Source organism: Accipiter gentilis, chromosome 8, assembly GCF_929443795.1.
Source record: "Accipiter gentilis chromosome 8, bAccGen1.1, whole genome shotgun sequence".
Lineage (NCBI taxonomy): Eukaryota > Metazoa > Chordata > Aves > Accipitriformes > Accipitridae > Astur > Astur gentilis.
This window is the reverse complement of record NC_064887.1, coordinates 31869449-31890050: the sequence shown is the minus strand read 5'-3', so window position 1 is coordinate 31890050 and position 20602 is coordinate 31869449. Positions and strand designations below refer to the sequence as shown.

Here is a 20602-nt window from a genome sequence, read left to right as displayed (position 1 = left end):
CAATGTATTAGAAGCTCTCAGGGCTTTTGCTGGTGTGGCTGGTGATTTTTAGGATGTTGTCTTGGTCTCACTGGGACTGTTCAGCAGATGGCCTTTCCTCTGATTATTCCTCCAAATCTCTGTTTAGACTTATCTTTTTAAAAACATGCCTGGACTGCCTGGAGCAGGATCCATTTTGACTTCTCATGAAGCAGTCATGCCTGCAGGTGTTTTATTTGCCTGGTGCTATTGGGAGGCACATAGACATTATGGCACCGGGGGATGATGAGCAGCCTGGAAACCCTGTAGGCAGATGGAGAGGATGGACATGCAAATAGATATAACAGAGAAACCAGTTAGCAGACCTTGGCCAGAATGCCCTCAAAAAGGATCATCAAAACAGCTGGTTAATTATCTGACTACTAATACTGCTGTTTCCTGGATCCCACGAACCCTTCTCTGATGCTGGACTTCAGCCCCAAAACTATGCCATCTGAAACTTAACATTAATTTCTTTCTTCCTTTGCTTTCAGTCAGATGTGGTGGTGGGTGGGTGTTTTTTTTTAAAGTAAGTCTCTGTGCTGGGACCTAGAAGACCCAGCTTTGCATCCTCCCCTGCCATGAGTCCTTTGTGGCCATGGATGGACCATGCAGAACCTGGGTTGACTTACTGCACCTCTTCGTCCCTTTGTGCACAACAGGAATAGCAATACTTTCCAAATCCTGGCTGCACAAGTGAAATCTTCAGCCCACGAATGCCCTCATCCCATCATCCCCGTGCGCACTCGGGCAGGCTCTGACCTTCTCTGCAGCCAGTGGAGTTGTGCATGGTGCTGCCACAAGACATGGCAACCACGGCTGTAAGAGAAAGGAGGCAGCGATCGGCAATATTGCATGATTTTTTTTGCAGCGTGCCTTTTAATTGCTGTAACAGAGCCCAACTGATGACTGGCACTGCCCATGAAGCACAGCACATACTTTAAAGTCTGAATTAGTAGGCAAGAGTGAATGGGTAGATGAAGCACCAGAGAGACTTGTTTAAGTTCCGAAGACATTGCCATCATCATCTGAAAATTAGACTGAAGATAAATATTCAGTTCTCAGCTATTTCAGTTTTATCAAGTCTATAAAACAATGATTACCTGTCACTTCGATTTTGGAGTTAGCAATGACTCAACTCCAGATCGGCTTGTCTGACACACCAAATCTTCAGACTAGGAGAGGCTTCCAGCTGGGTAATGTATGCATCTGCCAAGGAACAAATTTAATATGAGCTTTAATTAAAAGGGGTCATTTCCAGTTGCTGTTGGCATTTCTGTCCCATCAACAGCTTTGGTTTGCGTTGCTGCTTCTCGGATGACAGTCCATGCTGCCACGTAGGCTTCATATCCAACATACATGTTTTATATTCACATTTTACAACACATCTTGCCACATTGGCAATTTCCCCTTTCTTTTATAAACCGAGAGCAAACCTGAGCTCTGGTGGCCCATCAGGTGCCTCCACCTGCCCAGTGTGGGGGTAACCTCCCTCACCTCCACATCATATCAGCCTGTGAGGACCAGCAGTAGAGCTCATCACCCCTTCCCTGCCACCAATGAAGAGCACCAGGCTTTACGGAGCCACATACCTGGCATAATCAGCTCTGTAAGCTTAAATTTTCTAACCTAACAAACATTAAAGAACATTTTATAAAGCCAACACCATCTATAAGTGGGTGAATGCAAGTGTGTGTCCATGTGCCACCCCCCGTGGCAAGCAGGATGGAGCGTTGCTGCCTTTTGGCCCCTGCTCTGGGTCCTGCTACCACTGGGGAAAGCTCCTTTTTCAGGCTGAAATGTTCACATATGTAGTTTCATCCTGGAGATGTCTGGGGAGAGGAGACAAGGAATGCAGGGATGGCTTTGGAGGGGCATGTTATTTGCTTTACTGTTGGGGAGCAAACCTTGGTGTCAAACATCAAAAAAGTTGGTGAAAGGGTGAAAATTCATACCAAAGCTATTGTGCTGTTGTGGATATAGTGTTCGGCAAAGGGAAACAAATCCCAGCACAGGGGAACTGTGAAGTGTGAAAGTTGGTAGAATTCAAACGAGTTCATCTCTTTGACATTCAGGTGAATGCTCTCTTTGAGCTTGAAGATGGCACAGTCATCATCATCATCATCATCATAAACATGTGTGAGACTGTGAACCTGCTTTGTAAAAGCCAGCTATAATGCCATCTTCATGAACACCCAATTCCTGCTCCCATGGCAGCGTCTCAGCAGTGTCACAAACACCAACAGAACATTTTAGGGGAAAAGTGTCTTTTTTTTTTTTTAAAGGTTTGCCCCCATTATCAAAGCTGACTCTGTTTGAATGCAGCAGTTTTGTGTGCCAGCAGGGCCGGGACAGCACAGAGGACCTCACTGATGAATTTGACCCTGATTACTGAAAAGCTGGTTGAATGAAGAAGCCAGCCTCGAGGCGGGGTGAGTTCCAGGCTTGAGTCCGTATCTTTATTTGCCGGTTGCTGCCTATCACCAATTTATCTGTCACGCAGGTATGGCCGTCACGCAGCAAAAGGGGAAGCGTGCGATTTCTTTCCTCTCGGAACAATTCGCTTCCTCCCCACTGCTCTGCTGTCCCGGATGGTTTCCGTTTAAATGAGGAGACCCGAGCTTTTATTTCAAGCTTTGTTAATAGTGGCAGACTCTCCTTAACGGGTCTGTTAGCAGGAGGCGTTGTCCTGACCGGGCGTTAGCTCAGCGTGCGATGCAGGGCTGGAGTGTGGTACCCTGCACACCCAGAGCTGGAGCAACGAGCATCCTCCATCACTGCAGACTTTCTCCCCCCCAACCCTGCCCAAGCCTTCAAGGTATGAGTTGAATAGAAAATTTGTTCCCCCTATATATATAATATTAATTTTTTGAGACAAAAAGTTCTCAAGTGTGATTGCTGTGAGAAACTAGAAAGCTACATGTGATAACTGAGTGATATTCTCGGGTTTTTGGCATTCTGCTTTTGTGTCTATTAATAATCCCCCAGAGTGAGTCATATGGAGATGCATTTATTCACTGAGTCGGAGAGAGCTGCTACCCAAAATAGCAGCTATGTAATTTTTTATGATGCTGTAATGCCAGTACGGTGAAGATTGACATCATTTAACAGAGATGCTCTCTGCCTGGTAATCGGATAACCCGTGTCAAACCCTAAAATAAACGTGGAAAGCCACATGCTTGGTTACATAAAAGAGCTGCGAGAGCCGGCCTGTGTCGGAAATGCCTTTTTGCCCTTTCCTGCACATCTTTTGCCTTTTTTTTCCCTTACGCCTTTCTAAGCTGCCTTTGCTGATTTTCTTAAACCGGAGCGTGAGGACTGTTGGGCCAGAGGAGGGACTTTTGCCGGGGAGGGATCACACGTGTCTAATGATCAACATTTACTGTGTCACCACCCTGCCGCCCGCGAGGAGGAGAGGTCTATAGAGAAATCCCAAAATGCATCAAATTCAGTACAACCAGCTCTGAATTGTTCATCATTTCTTCTCGCCCACGTTGCCGCTCCGCTGGCAAACCTCCGAGCACCTCTTTCAGCCAGGGGTCGTGCCCCAAACCCAGTAACTCCTTCCCAGCCCGCGAAGGCGATGGCAGCGCCTGGTGAAGGGCGCAAAGGCAGAGAAATGCTGGGTAACGCTGGTTTTCTGTATTTCTTCTTATTCTCTGCCCTGCACTGCTGCCATCAGGTCTGTCCTGGTGTCGCAGCCAGTGGGGCGGCTGAGCCGTCCTGGGGTGGTCCCGCTGCTCCCCGAAAGCACGTGCGGGTACCACCGAGTACTGCGCCTGCTTTTTTTTCCATGATTTTGGCTTAAATGCCTCTGCGGTCGGAGCAGCCCTGGTGTCATGCCATCACGCAGTGCCCTCCACCAAAGGATTAATAAAGATGAATTTGCCCTCAATGGGGTTTAACATCCTGGGTGAACTTTCCCAGGCAAATGGTGTTTTATAGGACCATTCCAGCTGGAAACGTTTATTAACATTACCTTTTTATGTAGCACTTAGGAAGAAAATGGGACTCCTGCACCAGCAGCTTCAGGCTGACGTGAATGATGGATCTTGGGACATGCAGCAGCAGCCGAGGCTGAATTTTGGTCAGAGCCGCCGAAGTTCTCCAGCTTTGGGTGACCTAACTGGAAAGTGGAAATGTGAAAATGGAGTAATGGCCCATCAAATGCAACTATTGGCATAAAGTAATTATTAAGGATAGGTTTAGTAGGAGGTGTGATGTACCAATGCTGCTGTGCTTCCCTTACACTTCGTGCATCCGTGCAATGAGAGTCCCTGCAGGCAGGAGCATCAGGAATGTGTTCACAGCCAGGAATAACTACCGAAATACTCCTGATTTCATGTTATAAAGGAAATACAGAGAGAGGCAGGGCTGGGAGGCACCCTAGCTGTTAATTTTGTGTAGTATTTTTGCCTTTTCAGAGACCATCTTCAATGGGAGGGCAACTCCTTGTTACACCAAAGAGCATCTGGGCATCACAGCTAGCAAGGTGGTGGAGATGAATGTGGAAAGAGACACCCAGGCCCTCCAAGGACTGTGGGAGGGTACTGCCAAGAGAGAACATATTGATTCCTGTGAGACAGTGTGTCCCCCACGCCCCCTTTTTTTTTTGTTTCGTTTGGTTTTTTTTCAATAAAAAGCAATGCAGTTTGATGAGGGTTTGCTCCAAGGTCTCTTGTTATCCCAGTTACAAGAGACATTTTGCTGCTGTTTGTGGCTGTGCTCCGACCTCCCAAGCCCCATCCACCACCCACGAGACCCCAGCAGCAACAGAGGGCAACAGGTTAAACCCTCCTGCATGGGGTCTCAGGCTCTGGTTTCTCATGGTGAGCGTGTTGCCTGCCTGAGAGGACCAGGATTATGCAGAATTGCTCCCTTTACCTCTTTCCATCTCTGCCTCTTCACATGCTTCCTTGTGGTATTATCATTATTTATTTTAATACATTTAATTATCATATATTTATTACCATTATTTTAATCTTTTCTGCAAAGACCCAGGTTTGCGCTGGAGTTCTGAGAATATTTCTGTTTGCTTGGCTCTGAGTCACAGTGCCCTGCACTGTCTGACCTGTTTGTCTGTCCAGCCCCAGTGAAACACAGAGCCCGCACGTATGGCAGCAGCTGCCAATGCAATTGCAGTGTCAATAGACAGCAGACATCTATCTGAGGAACACCTACTACTCCCGAAAGAAATAGATGCAAAGGAAACGTACAGGACTTCAAGTGTGTTGTTATATACCCCACAGACCAAAATGCTTTTTTGAGTACCCCAGCTTCAAGACCCTTCAAGGAAGGGCTAAGGAAGGCAGAAGGTGCCTTTGCTCCAAACTACTCCAGTCCCTGAAGTCCTGATGCTCCTGTAACAGTAGGCTGAAGAAATTTAGCACTTCAGTGGCAAGGCTGGTAATGGTTTCTACTTAATGGATGTCATAAAAGCTGCTGAACACTTGAACAAGGACTTAAATTTAGGGCTCCTGCATCTTTTATTTTCTTAATCCTAACTTCCGTGGAGGAAAAGCCCATTAGGAGTACAGGTGTCAGAGAACAGCCGATAACAGAAGAGGGATGACAAAGTATGTTTCCTCTGAGACTTACCCAATCAGGCCCAAGAGAGAGCTGTTGTGGATTTTTTCAATTCTAATGAAAACAGGATCAGAAATAGTCATACTTCAAATGAACTTTTGAGGATCTGTATTCCCACTGCAGAAATGGATTTAAAACAAATAAATAAATGCTCAAATCAACGAATAATAGAGGTTGAAATATTCCAATCAGATGAGGTTGCCGAGAGCCTTTCCAGTCCACTTTCAATTTTATACTGCAGGTGTTGCTTTGATTACTTAGAGTATCTCAGTGTTTGACCACCCTCACAGGAAAAAGTTACCCCTTATTTCCAAATTTCCTGCACTGCAGCATGTCTGTCGCTTTTACCCATGGCTGTGCACCTCTGCAGCATCGTGGCAGCAAGACTGCACACCTGCTTCATCGCCAGCACGCACCATGGCCCTGCCTTTAACCTGCTCCTGGCTCCTGCAAAGCTGCTTCTGGGCCCTACAAGAGCCAAAGATGGGGCTAAATCCTCCCAGATGCAGAACTCTCCGAGATTCCCAGCAGTGCCTTCTCCTGCCTTTCAAAGACCCCGGGTAGCAGTGCTGCCTGCTGGGGCACTGACCGCTTCTCCAGGGTGGTAGCCAGGAACATGCTGAGCCTCATTAAGGTTGCTAATAAAGACATGGGACAGTGTTGGTGCAACTACCAAAGGCCTTGCTAAAAATCAAGGCAAAGAGAGCCAGCTGGGCAGTTCAGGAGTTAGTGGCAGTTTAGCACAGCTTGACCAGAATATTTACATTTTATTAAATTCTTTACAATCAGCAATTATAATCAAGTACACAATTATGTACATAGATTATATACATTTTAGCCCAGACTTTTACATCACAGTACATAGTTGCCCTTAGAAATATTGTATACACTTATCACCAGACAGTAAAACCCAACAATAGTGTTACAGCACCTGTTATTAGACATCTTTTATAAGAAAATATACGGCTGTAAAGAGGGCTGGCTAAAAAAAAAAATAATCTTATAAAATCTGAACATACAATATTTCATTCACAGAATGTTTTGTTTGTTTGTTTTCTATGTTCTGACTGATGCATAAGATGTCCCATTTTTAACCTCTCAACATACATTTACTCATGCCCACTGCTATGCCTTCAGGTACGCTAGCAGGAGGAGGACAACCAAAGCTGGGCTCATCTTGAAACTTCATTAAGAAACAATAAATGTAAACAATTAAGAAGAATGCTCTAAGATCAAATGAGAAATTAATTGGCTGATCTGAATTACATGGCATGGAATAAGTGCTAGTTCCAGCTGTGATTCCTGAATTCTTCAGTGTTCAATACCAGTCAAGTAAATGTACAATACTATACAAAGAAAGAGGCAATTACTGATTAATGATATATGAGCAATATTCTACATGGAGGGAGCAGACTTCTAGAAATTTGGGAAGAACACTTACTCCCCTCTCCAGAAGGTTTTGGTTTTTTTTGATGAATACATTCTTTTTGCTTTTTACAATGACAGTGACGGAAGATTGAATTATTTCCAGAATGATATGAAAAGGTTAAACTAAAGCCTGTTTCCTCATAAGGAAATACAAAACAAGAATAACCTGAATATAACTGCCCCCCCCCCCCAATTTAGTTCTCTTTCCCAAAGGTCAACCTTACCCAATTCAGTTCTGTAAACAAAGCTATGGCTCTCACGATGGTTTCAAAGGTAACTTAGAACAAACTGAAACAAAAAAAAAAAACCCATAGGAAGGAGGCAACAGTTATCTGAGGTAGGCCACCGCCAAAATGATGCTTCAAATCCATACAGAGTTCTGGGATCACTCAAAATCCCTTAGAAGGAGAGCTAATGTCTGCTGCTTTAGCAATAGAAGTGGAAAAAACAGTTAAAATGAGCTGGTGATGGCAAGGAAAGTGAATCTTTTAATAAAATTTTACATCTACACCTAAATTTTCTGCAAGTAAAAACCAAAACCTTTAGTTGCTATATTGACAGTCTTAACACAGTGACCAGAGGGCCCCTATAGCTATAAATATAATTCTATTTCCATCAAAAGAGCTAACAAGTACGAAGATATAGTCTATGTCAAAGAGCAAGGAACAAAAATGCTCCTTTTGTGGCACTAAGCACTGACAGATCAAAGGAATTATCAGAGTGAAAACTTTTGATCTGCACCTGATGGTTTTGATCCTGCAGCTGACTGTACTTGGCCACGTCGCTTCAAGCCCGGGCACTACCAGGGGAGTGCAGCATCTCTCGGGTGCGGCCTGGGGCTCCAAGTAACGAAGGACACTTAAAAGGCTCCCATGATCAAATGCCTTGCATGAAGAAACTCTCATAACAAAAAACATAAATAAAAGAATTCCCAACTGAAAAACCCCAGCTGCTTCAAGTCCTACTCATTCAGTCCAAACCTCCATACAGTTATTTGTGCAAAGGAATTACAACTACATTTAAAAGCTAATTTATTTAAAAGGACACTTATTCACTACTCCGCTACCGCTTCATTTCCTCCTCAAAATTACCGCCTACTCTAGTGATTTAAAGTTACCATTCAGTTTATGGATAATATTCTGATTGACTGTCATGCTCTCAAAAGGTGCCTGTGCATTTTGATACTCTTGAAAGCAAGTGTCATTAAGTATATATGTATACAACATTTGCCTGGGATTTCTCCATTCACACTGTACAGGAGTACACATAAATACATACAGTATGGCTGTACTAATTAACAGTTGCATATTCAGCACGCATAATTTCACCAGCTAAATGAAAGGTGCAATTCAGATTGGGGCTTGCTTTTTTTTTTTTTTTTCTTCTTTCCATTGTAAAGATGAATATAAACCTTCATTTTTAGCCTGGTGCAGCATATAGGCAGTGTTAATTTACTCTTTAATATAAAAGAATTCTTTGAACAACAATTCACTAAAAGCAGTTTTATATAAATCAAGTTAATTAGTTTTTGGCAGTTTCTTTGGACACAGTCAAAATGTCTCTCAGTTGTTTGAACATCCCCATTTTTATTTAAATAATGTTTTTCATAATAGGGATAACAAATTGGGACTCACACTTACCTGTAACAAACTCCCGAAGCCCAGAGTAACATACCAGTCATCCTCGCAGTTCACGCCACTATACTTTGAACTATGGACCCAACAGCCAAAACTGTTGCACTTCACTATTGGTACTGGCCTCATTGCCTTAAGTATCACACATATAGAAGTTGCATATAAAAAGAATGACAACAAAGTCAAGCTGTTAGAAGTCAAACTTGTAGAAAAAGGAAGATTTTGTTATAACTGATCTAGTTCCGTTTAGTGTCCTTTCAGAGAATATTGCCAGTTTAGATTCCATATCTTGGGGTAGACTGAGGTTTTTCAACCTGGAAGGCCAAAAGAAATACCTGTAACTCAACATCTGCCTTGTCCACTTTACCTTAACCTTGAGCATTAACTTTCACAACACACCACAAACCTTTATCTGGCAGACCCCAAAGCTGTCCTAGTTTCCCTAATGGAACCTGCTTACAAAGTACACATTGCCTTTGGTTCATACAGTTTCTCTAGTTGAAAGCAGAGCTGAAGGGAACACTCACATGTCATCACGGTCGTTCTTCATGGTAACAGATGGAAGGAGTGATGAGCAACACTGCTATGTCTCAGTATGATATGTCAGGACAAAAATCAAACTGCTTCTAGCTGTCTCTTAGACAGGACAACTGGAAACAATTTCACCTGCTGCTATCAATGAAGGCTTTCAACTCAGTAGAAATCAGTGTAAGAGCACCTTTGCTCCAACCAGAACAGTGGCTGACCTACTGCCTTCAAGTGCTCTCATCGATAACCGTTACATGGTATGTTAACCCAATTGCATTCAACTTTTGCTTTCCAGAGACCAAGGGAGTGTGACCTCTCAGAGCCTGGAATGCAGAAGTCAGGCTCGTTCCCTGAAGGAGCCTCCTGGGTTACAGCACCATGCAGTGGAGCGAGACAAATGCTTCAATTGCACATTCCCATTTTTAAACAGGAAAAATTAAAACAATACAAAGAGCGTGTGCTGGATTTCTGTGGTAATTTCCAGGTGAAACCTGGTTGCTCATCACAATACTGATTATGTTTTCTAGTTCTCAGATATCAGGGCCTCACTTCTACCCAAAGAGTTCTCCATTTGTTTACTAACAAATAAGTTATTATTACAAGTCATAGCTCATCCTTTTCCATCATTTCAAATGCTTCAATGTCTTCATTCCAGTCTGCTAATATGGATTCCATAGGTTGGACTTTATTATCCCAGTTAACTTTGGAATTTGACTCTGCCTCAGTCTTTTGTTCCCGAGGCTGGTTATCCCCTCGCGTGCATGCTGGCTCCGGAGCACCAGCCTCATCAGTTCCAGGGACATAGGAATCCTGATTTGAAATGGAAACACTGTCACTGTCTGCATTAGCAGGAGATAAAGAATCAGGGTCAGTAACATCAGAGCTTTCTCCTTCTTCAGGCTCCTCACTGACTGCACCAACATCCTGAGATGCTGAAGTAGCTTCTTCTGCATTCTGTTTATGAGAATCATTTTCAGACAAATTCTGGTCCATATTCTCCATTTCTAAGTCTTTGAGAGGGGAGAGAAAAAAAAGTTTTGAAAAAACTAGGAAGGCAGAATTTTATTATGTATTTCAAAAGCAAGGTCACTTCTCTTGGCCTTATTTCCTCAAGAAAGTGCAGACTTTCCATTGATATGAAAATTTAATGTTAAAGGAACATATTCTACAGAGAAAGAAGCGGAAAGACATTTAAACACATTTTAAACGAGGGCAAACAATATAGTGAGACTAATTTTGGTTCCTCAAACTTGAATAGTGACTTCTGGGTCAGTGCTAGTTACCATCCTTCAGTCTTAAGCAAATACCCACTGTGTGCACTGAACTTCAATACCGGATTTTAAAGCACTCCCAGATCCACCAAGAACCCACATCTAAGCAAGCGGGTGACAGAGTTTCATAAGTTTACTGAACTGTGAATTAAAGAGACCCAAAGCCAAAACCTCCCTCATCACATCCCCACGCAAAGCAACTACATTATCTCAAGTACTGATTTAGCTTGTAATTTTACAACAGCTGTCCGATTTAACCATGCAGATTTCTCTGGAGTTTGACGTTTATAGCTAGTGAACAGGACATTAATATTTCAGGACTTCTAGGCAGTTTAACTGCATACGCCATGTTTAACACGGGATACTTACTGCTATCAATAATGTAGTTTGGAATCATTTTACCTTTAAAGATTGTTGCTGGGATTCCAAATGGAAGCACGAGAAGGGGGGAAGAAGCAGATATGGATTACAAATTCTCAAATGCAGAGCTATCTTTTGTATTTAGTATTTTGTTAGAGCAGCTTAACCATAGTTATAAACAGGAGGAATTTGTAAGCAGCAATCAAGAAACAACATTGTAGCTTTTGGCTTATCACCTTTGCAAATGTGCAGAAAATAAATGCTGTCACTGGTTTACTAGAGATACTTGTTCTTACGTACTCTGCTTGGACAAAGCAGTGCTATGAGGAAGGTTTACAAAAGGAAAACCTATAATTTTCTGCCATATACAAACATTTTAATTGGGAATGTATTAGCTTGCAATTTCCCTGTATTATACAATAAAAACTGCAAAATATCTGAGGTCAGCAGGCTTATTTCTCATGATAACCACTTCTCCTTAGATAAGCAAAATAGTTATAACAGTTGTCTCTTTCCAGAATGTCACTGGGGAGCTTGATAAGAGAGAGGCATTTACAATGTAGGGCACTGAAAACACTTACGCTATTCCTGACACCACTTCAAAGCCGATTATGACAAAAAGGATTCAAAAGGAATCCAAAAAGGCTGTATTTTCTCATTAGTCAAACTGACATTTACCTTATGAACAGCATTTCTGGATGTTAATGTTAACTTGGGGCGGGGAGCAGATAACGACACATCTCAGATAATGGCTTTCTTATGAAAAAAATAATACCAATGCCAAAGAACAGAAAACTAGAGCTACCAAATAACACATATGCACTTTTGGGTAGCAGTAGAAATCACTATTGTACATTTCACATTGTGCCACGGCACAGATGGAAGCTAAATTTGGATAAATAACCTCTGAGCTTACCTCTGTCTTTTGCTTTATCAGAAAGGAGCACCTCCACAGCCTCATACTCCCGGATTGCATCCAGTATAATGTTTCCTTCTTTGTTGAAGAGGAAGAGCATAGGAATTGTGATATCATCTGTGTTTTTTCCATCACCGGCCATTTGGAAGAGAGGAGCTGTGTCACTACTGCTTCCCTCATTGTCATCTAGCCAGAGGCACACAAGAGGAAAAGCGGCAAGCCTCCTGTTAGATAAACAGACTACAATTCTGAAGTTCAGCAGACTTTTTGAGCAGCTTTCTACTGCCCAGTCAGTTAAGAGGATCCCAGGCAGGAAACAGTAAGATGGTTGTAAAAAGCAAAAAGCCAACTTGTGTACTTGTTTTCCTTAACATTTGTATCTCACGTCTTCCTCAGCAGTTAGTAGACAGCACTATTCCAACACTCAGTGATCCTTAAAATAACAACTTTAAATCTGCAAAAACAGTGACAATCACCCATCCCAATTTGTTTAGCTACACTTTCTGCACAGAACCAGACAAAACCAAAACATCTCTTCATCTTCGGAAAGCACAATTTCTGTGTTGGAGTACTGTCATCTCAGAGAGTTTAACAGCTCTCTGGTATCTTCAAATCTGTAAAACACAGGTTACATCTACACAAACTTAATATTTTAAGAACTTAAAGTTTTATTTACCAATAACAATGCCTCCTATTGCTCCAGCTTTTTGAATGTTTCGTGCCTTTTCAGCAAACATACACTGGCCTCTTTGCATCAGAGCAATTTTCTCTTTCACTGCCTCAGGATTAGTGATCTCTGAGCATCCATTATATGGCTTAATGGTTGCAACAAATCCTCTTGTCTGTTTGGGAAAAAAAAAAAAAAAAACCAAACAGAAAGAGAATTAGAGCACTAGGTTCAAGCTTGCAAAAGATTCCTAAGCATTTTCATTTCTTCAGTTAATGTAATGCATTTAGTGTTGTCTTCTGTCAGTGCAGGCAATCTTTACCCTGACGCTGGAGTTCCAAGAAGCAAAGAATGACTGAGTGAAAACCTAATTCTCATATTCAGTGTCCCTGTCATTTTAACCACTGTAATCAATGGGTCACCCTCTAGTCGGCCACCTTGAAATAGTACCAGTACTGTAAAATTTAGGCTTGCGCAATAAGGAAAGTAACAGATCACATACATATCTTACATACCCCTGCTTTGTGTTTGGATAAGTCCATCCCAAATTGTGCTGGTCCAGCTGTCAAGACAACCCTGCCAAAGAATGGATGGGAAACAATTTGGACAGCACGAGGAGGTAGCTGTTGCTCTTTCTGTTGCTGACTGGAGAGTTCAATCATTTCTTGCATGAACCGTAAGCCATCTTCAGCATCAAGTGAACTTGCTGCCTGAGTAGTAAAGAAACGATAAACAATTTCTTCTTAAATGTTTGAGAAACTTGAAAAAAAAATTTGAAAATCAAAGTTATGTTTACTTGGACCACTGCTACAAAGATTTTAAAATACAGAGTGGATGCTCACTGGCACTCATTCATCATTTCAAATAAGGAAGTTAACCTTTTTGTGCCTCCATCACCCAAAAGAGTAAAAGCATACAAACATATAAAACGTTCTAAACAAATTGAAGTATCTCACACCGAAAGCTAGTATTTTCAGATAAGATGCTGCCGTCTACATCACTAAGTAGTCAGGTCTTACTTGCACTGCATGCTGTACTAATTGTACTCTTCCATCCTTCAGATGAATCAAACTGACTCCCATCTTCTTCAATATCTCCAAGTGTTCAGGATTACTGGCCATGAAATCTCTGGCTCTCAGTGGTGGTTTTGGTCCACTTCCCAAACTCTCTTCTCTGCCGAAAGATATTATATATCAAAGCTTTAAAAACCAGATTATTCTTAAAACATAACTCTCACGTTATTCCTACCACCACAAGATTAGAATTCTTTGGAATTGGAATAAAAATAATTTGGAATAATGTGGAGTACAAGCTTCACTAATGCAACTTCTCAGTCAAACTATCTTTTTTAAAAGTTGTCGATTTTATCAATAATTTTGCAGTGCAAAAAAGCATATGCAATGCTGCTAACAAACCTACTATATACTAATCTCCCATTTCTAAGTAGTCTGCATTATTTAAGACTGACTAAACCCAATCTTCCTCATACAGCTGCTACTCAGTTTTACTCATGAAGTAAAAATAGCAGAGAGGTGGTCAAAAGATAAACTTCCTCAGCTTCAACAGACTGTCCTAAGTTCTTCAAAGTAGATGAAGTTATGTATTGTACCATGATTTGCTTACTACAAAGAATTGCAGAACGATTCAAGAGATAACAGAAATTAATTTTACAAATCTGAGATACCTACTTCCTGTAATACCTGGGCTACAAGTCCCACTTGGAATATGTGGCTCATTAAGCTACTTCTGCTTTGAAAGACTCGCCAATTCCTGCTGGAAATGAACTAAGTCTTGCTGATGATGCCAGAGAAAACATAACTGATTATTCCCGTAGCTAAGCTAGCCATTCCAAAACGACTACAAACTCAAGCAAAGCAGGCTCCAGTCCACCTCGTACTTCTCCTTCCATGCATAGCAGACCCTATTCCACTCACTCCTACACTAACGAAAGACAGAAAATATTCATCTTACGCTCTGGAAATACCCCTAGGACAGCTCTTATCCACCACATTTTTCAAAGGTTCACGAATACTTTGAGCAAACATAGGGTCATTTGGGAAAAGAATCTGGGTGTTTGGACAGGTCCAGTCAAAGTTGCTGTCATCCAGCTCTGTGTATTCTGTAGTCTAAAATGAAAGATACAGATCACCTATTAAAAATGCAGGTTACATTTTTATACAAAGAAAATCAACAGATAGACCTACCCTTAAGTAACCTGTGTACGTGGGACATACAGCAGCTGAACGTAATAGATGTACTACAACCACACAGATTTCAGGAATGAATAATACACCGCTCTTCTGTGCCACACTTTTGTAACAATAAAGGGTAACCAGTGCACTACAATCCCTTTCTACGGATAAATAAATACAGCACCAGTTCCAATTTGTAACTCAAACTTCTATCCACAGTTTCCAGAAATTTTTTGCAGAAACAGCTAACCTCTGCTGGCAAACAGAGCTTCTCAAGCCTGCTCGTGACATAGCTAGTGCCCCTGTACTTTTATGTGCTGAACAACTAAAGGAAGTAGTTACAATTTCATTTGATATTGCCTTTATGTTGAGTGGACCAATTGTAGGCCTTAGGTCATTCTTGCTTTGTATTACTAAGAACGTCACACCTTTTCATACGAACAAAAGATTCTCCTCCTCAGGAGCCACACAGATGAATCTATATATAAAATCAAACAATCTCTATTTTCAGAAAAGATGACAGTTATCAGTTGCACACATCACTGTTTTGTAACACGTGAAACCATGTGGAAAATGTATAGTGATTTGGGGCCATATTTAGCCTGTTCTTAGTTTTGCAAATAATTGGTTGGATAACTGGCCAGTTAATTTTCCCACCTATAAAAATTAATGTAGTATTTATCTACTTGCAAAAAAATAATTAAAAAAACCAAACACATTGCAACATATTAGCTAATTAAAAATCAAGTATTTAAAGGCTCCCTAAAAACCAAGACCTAAAAAGGTATTAGTTTACCAGAATAAACACTTCAAAGTACCTTATGCTCTTAGTGTGACAAATAGTAGTCACATCACTTAAGAAGATCTTGCAAGCGCTACTGCAAGCATCAGCATAGTAAGACATGACTTTTCCTGTTTATGAGAATAAATACAAACAGGATGTTGGGTGGATACTACCAACTATTTCACAGACATTTCAGCTTAACAGCACTGTGTTTATATTAAAAATACTTTACACATTCCATTTTTTCTTATAAATTTTTTTCTCCATCAGATAAATTCCATAAAAGAGTAACACTTGTCTTCACAGTCTTTTAGACATTTAATGCATTTCATTGACACCATTTTCAATGGATCTTTCTTCCTTGTATTATGCACTTTAGCAGCTTTGACTTAAAGAGATTAAGAAAACCGCATTTGAACAATTTACTCTATCCTCTTTATTGGCCTTTTATTAACATTTGCAGTTCTCAAGAGAACTACATATGTCAGGCCAGCACTTCACACAGGATCAGCTGTGAAATCCTGTCTGTCTCAAAAGTATCAACTTCTCATGTTGGGAACAAAAGTTATATAAAATGCTCTTTCAGACTCTTCAGAGAACTTCTTGCATAGTTTAAAAAACATAGCCGCCATTTCCAAAACTCAAAGACAAAACATGATAAATGCTCAAGGAAAGAACATTTCAGAGAGGGTGCAGGATCTCCACCATCAAGGAACATGAAAAACCAACCCCATGACCCATTAAATGTCTTACCCATGTTAGACACTAAGAGCAAGTAATTAAAAATTTTTCACTGTCTAATGGTAGAGTCCTTAAAACCATGTGCCTTCTACTCAGTTTTAAGATTTCTCCAGAACACGTCTTGACAAACAACATGAGCATTTTTCCTCTGATCCAGGCTTTATTGTAAAAAACATATTAAAGGGTAAAAATAGAGGCACACTAACAAAGGGGAATTTACATCCCCGAGGCCTTAGACACCTCTCTCTCCACTTTCTTATGCATTTCTTTTACTTGCCAGTAGTATTATTGCCTTAAAGATAAATTATGTCAGCTTACTGAGCACAAAAAAAAGAGACTAGTATTTATGATGCTTCATGGCACAGTTGTATTACTATAGGTTATTTTGGAAGGTTAAGTAATTTATAAACCCATAAACGTTCTCACATTTACATAATAGATGCCTACTGCATGGACTAAACCAATTAAATATCCCAAAAGCTAGAGCTGTATCTTGTCTAACTTTAAACCTTACAAAAACCTTTCAAAATTTGCCAAGGGTTTGTGTAGTAAAATAAGCAACAAAAACTTAGCATGTTGTTGCAAATGTTTTAGAAAAAATAATAGAAAATAAAGATGAAGACAAAAATATCATAGCATGTTATTTTCAAATTTATACAGAGACGGGGAGTGATTTTCTTTTTAAATATTGATAATATTCCACAGCTTTTTTCCCCAAGATTCAGTGTTGCAGAATCCAGTCATGGAAACATTATTCATATTCATGTGACTGTCACTGTTAATATGATGAAATAGTTCACATTAAACAAAGTGTTAAAACTGGCGTGCATCTTCAAACTATGATTTTTCCTGATTTTATTTCCATTTCCTCTCATAAAAAAAGGAACTGCTTCAAAGCACCACTAAAACTGATTTAAATTTGAGCTATTACTTACTGTATTTTTTTTAGAGATAGTTTGGTTTGTGGTGGAAAGCCAAAGTGGTAATAGATGAGCTTCTGTAGTAAAGATATAATCTTCAATGTCAAAAATCATGTCTTCCTTATCAGCAAACAGCAGATAAAGATATTTAAACATCTCAGCGAGAAAGAAAGAGTCCATTCTATGGAAAAAAATGGATGTCTTTTAGGAATATCCCCTTTTCTCTAAAACATCAGTAAAACAAATACTCATATTTCTCCACCTCTGAAGACTTCATGACTATTATTGTTGAACTTAATTCCATTAGCATTCCTTCCACTCGGAAGAAACTATGTTTGGAGGGAAATGATTCAGCATGTTCAGTACAGAACAGCAGTATAGAAAAAACAAATAATTCTCTTTAAAAACTCCTAGAATTAAGTATATTTTGTTTGAAAGTAATTAATCTATTGCTCCGAGACAAATGAAACATTATTAAACTAAAAATATTCTTATGTAACAAGCCATAAAACTATTGAAATAGTTTATAGACTATGACAAACAGGTAATTTAAGACTTGGTTATCAACTGAAGAGAGACAGCTACTCAAAAGCCAATTAATTAAATTATATAAACAGTGTAATTAGATTTTTTTGGTAATCTTTTTATGAAAAAAATAATTGCAAAAACTTTTACCTGTCCTCATGACTTCCTGTACGAACATCCTTCATTGCAGCAAACCCACAAGGTACTCTTGCATACTTGTTCAAGTTTTCAATGAGTGTTTTTCCTACTTCTAGATAGTAAGGGTCACCAGTAGCCTATAAAAGAAATACAAACAAAACCCAAACCCAAACATATAGATGCACTTAGACTTACTGTACAATTAGCAGATTTCATTTTTCTAATGCTAATTTATTGATTCCATACATTCTCAGACACCAGTAAAGTCCAATTTATTAATAGTGCTAAAGAGTCACAAGAGAGACTTCTGAGATACTGCTGCATTACCTTTTCTGGATATGCAGATAAGCACATGGAAATACTTAGACATTTAGGCACTACTCTTCTCTGCAAGGTACAAGTGGCTTTTGCTCTTAGTCTCCAAGATCTCTTTAAGAGAGATCAGCAACACCTAAGTATCTTTAAAAATATGGGCCTTTGTCACTTAACAGTTTTCTTTCTAATTCTAAGCATATAAAAATATTCCTAGAACAATTTTTCATAACCAATACTTTCATCTTGTTTATATACAGAACTGGCTCCAGCAGATAAAATAAGCTGGAGTTACGCTACTCATTCTATATTGAAATAAAACATCAACAAAATTCTAGGTGCTAGACAAAGTGACCAAAAGTCAGAGGAATGAAAGTGATTTTACCTTATACAAGAAGTAAGTGCTTTCAGCAAATTCAGGCCTTAAAGGATGCTGAGCCCAGTGAACTCTAAAGTCTGTTGTGAATGCCTGAGGAAGAAAAAGAACAGACAAAAATAAATGCAAGAATGAAAACCAAAAACCCATTTATTTTGAATCCTACATCAACTGTATTACAACAGCTAAAGTACACACAACCAACAGTGGAGGACTGAAAGCCCAACATCGATCTCGGGATGCTACAACCACGTCTGTCCAGTTAGTACAATTTAAGGCCAAAACCTAAACGAGTGCTCTAGCCCACTTAGCATGAGTGAGATTTAAGCTTGTGTTAGTGCAGGAGTCCAGACACCACCCAGCCTCTTGACAAGTGTCCAGCAAGTGGAGTTCTGGCAAGAAGTGCCAGATGAGAACTTGTGCTCCAGACCCAAGAGGCAGCACACAGCCTCTCATTGCTCCCACCAGCACAAGCACACAACTGCTACTGCAATCCAAACAAAGCAGCCTGTTGAAGGGCCGCTACAGAGACCACCTGAGCTTTGACAAAGACCATTTCTGCAAACATACCTGCCACCTGACACTTCCAGTGCATTAAACTGTCATTTCAGACTGACAGATGGCAAAGCAGCTGTTTCTAACGCAAGAAAACTGACTTCTAGTCTGTGGTATATCCAAAATTTTCCTAGTCCATGTATTCACTCTTAATATGCACTGGCAAAAGCCACTTCTGTAATGGCTTACATTCACTACTAGTTCATACTAGGGTTTAAACTAAGTCTTTGCTAAAGAGGATGGCATATTGGCTTAAATACAACTAACTGATCTTTCAAAATTTCCTTCATAAGCACAAAGCATGGAAAAAACCACCCCCCAAAACCCTAAAAAGCCAAATCATACCATTTTAAAAGCACTCAAAAAAAAAAATCATTCCAGTGCTTAGAGAGCGTTCTTTGGTCTCAATATCCACATTAGGTGAATGGGATGTTAATTAAAATGTTTTCTAAAAGAAATAAGCTTACACCAGAGGAAAGTAAAAATTAAAACTGGAGTCAGAAGCTTTCTCATATTCTGGATCATCACAAAATAAAGACACACACTTCAGAAGGTAAACAAGCCTTTGTGCAGAATTAACTTGCTCAAAGACTGCACTTGCAATATCTACAGGTAAGTTTGTGTACCTGCTTTCAAGGACATTATGCAAAATGTCAGAACATTCTCTCAGAACAATTCAGTCTTTAGTTTCCCTCTTTGGGTTAATAAAGATGACTGATCTTTAGCATTAATGCTATTATATTACTAAGCACCTACTACTACATATGCTTATACAAGTTTTACATACTAAAATGAGTCAAGGTTAATTTAGAAAGGCTGAAGTATAAAGGCTAAACAATTATTAATAGCAGCAGCTTCCTATTATTGTGTTAATTACAGCATAACTGAAGGAAAAACATTTCATATCCAAAACACAGTTGTCATACATGCAGAACTGTAAGTCACATAAGAATGCTGTGGAAATGAGCCTTTGGTTTTAATAACACATATACCTACTATTTTTTCAAATAGATACTTGAGACTGCTCAAGTTGAGGTAAGAATCAGTTTACATGATCAAAAAATTACTACCTTACCTCTGGAAGAAAGTTATGCTTTTTTATAACCTGATACAGCATCTCATGAGTTTCAATAGCAGGTCTAATATCACCCTTCAGCACCTAAAATTAAATAACAAAATTAACACTAATTCACCATGCATAGGAATAATATTCAAAGTTAGGCACACTTGCTGGGTTTGTGTAAAGCTACAGACCAATTTCTACATTTCCAGCAGACACATATTGTAATTATTACTCCCTTTCAGCGTAACCAATAGATATTCCATAAGACCTTTTTAAGCAAAATCAGTGAGCTCATTAAGACTACTGCCTTTGTAGAAAAAGGATCTCTATCACTTACAGAGTACTCTGGTGGAAACGTGATTTAGTTTGTCTTAAAGATGTAAATGGCACACAACCTAGAAAATTTGTCACTGGACTACTAAAAAGGCAGCTTAATATTAGTGTTTTCATGACTAGGAGTGAAGGAAGCAAATCATATGGACATACTTTTCTTGATACTCAACATAACCAGAAATGCACGTTAACTTGCATCTTATCACTGAAGTTACAGGAGGAACGAGTACAGAAATCCTCATTCAGGATTTCTGA

The 20602-nt window shown here is 39.9% G+C and overlaps 1 protein-coding gene across 4 annotated transcripts in view; it reads right to left on the bottom strand.

Moving 5' to 3' along the window:
* Window positions 1-7061: 7061 nt before the first annotated feature.
* The window catches only part of EDEM3 (ER degradation enhancing alpha-mannosidase like protein 3), a 30513-nt gene continuing 16972 nt past the window's right edge, over window positions 7062-20602 (bottom strand). The window contains exons 11-22 of one of the 4 annotated variants that reach the window (XR_007507130.1): window positions 20027-20110; window positions 18406-18489; window positions 17721-17845; window positions 17061-17226; window positions 14380-14534; window positions 13428-13581; window positions 12924-13118; window positions 12418-12583; window positions 11742-11927; window positions 10835-10882; window positions 9194-10204; window positions 7062-8798 (exon numbers count right to left, since the gene is read on the bottom strand). Coding sequence is in view for 3 of the 4 variants with exons in the window: in XM_049809473.1 (XP_049665430.1) it covers window positions 9798-10204; window positions 10835-10882; window positions 11742-11927; window positions 12418-12583; window positions 12924-13118; window positions 13428-13581; window positions 14380-14534; window positions 17061-17226; window positions 17721-17845; window positions 18406-18489; window positions 20027-20110 (1770 nt within the window). In the remaining variant the exon portion in view is untranslated. Of the gene's footprint in view, window positions 10205-10834; window positions 10883-11741; window positions 11928-12417; window positions 12584-12923; window positions 13119-13427; window positions 13582-14379; window positions 14535-17060; window positions 17227-17720; window positions 17846-18405; window positions 18490-20026; window positions 20111-20602 lie in introns of all 4 variants that reach the window. The other 3 variants (XM_049809473.1, XM_049809474.1, XM_049809475.1) reach the window with 3 other exon arrangements.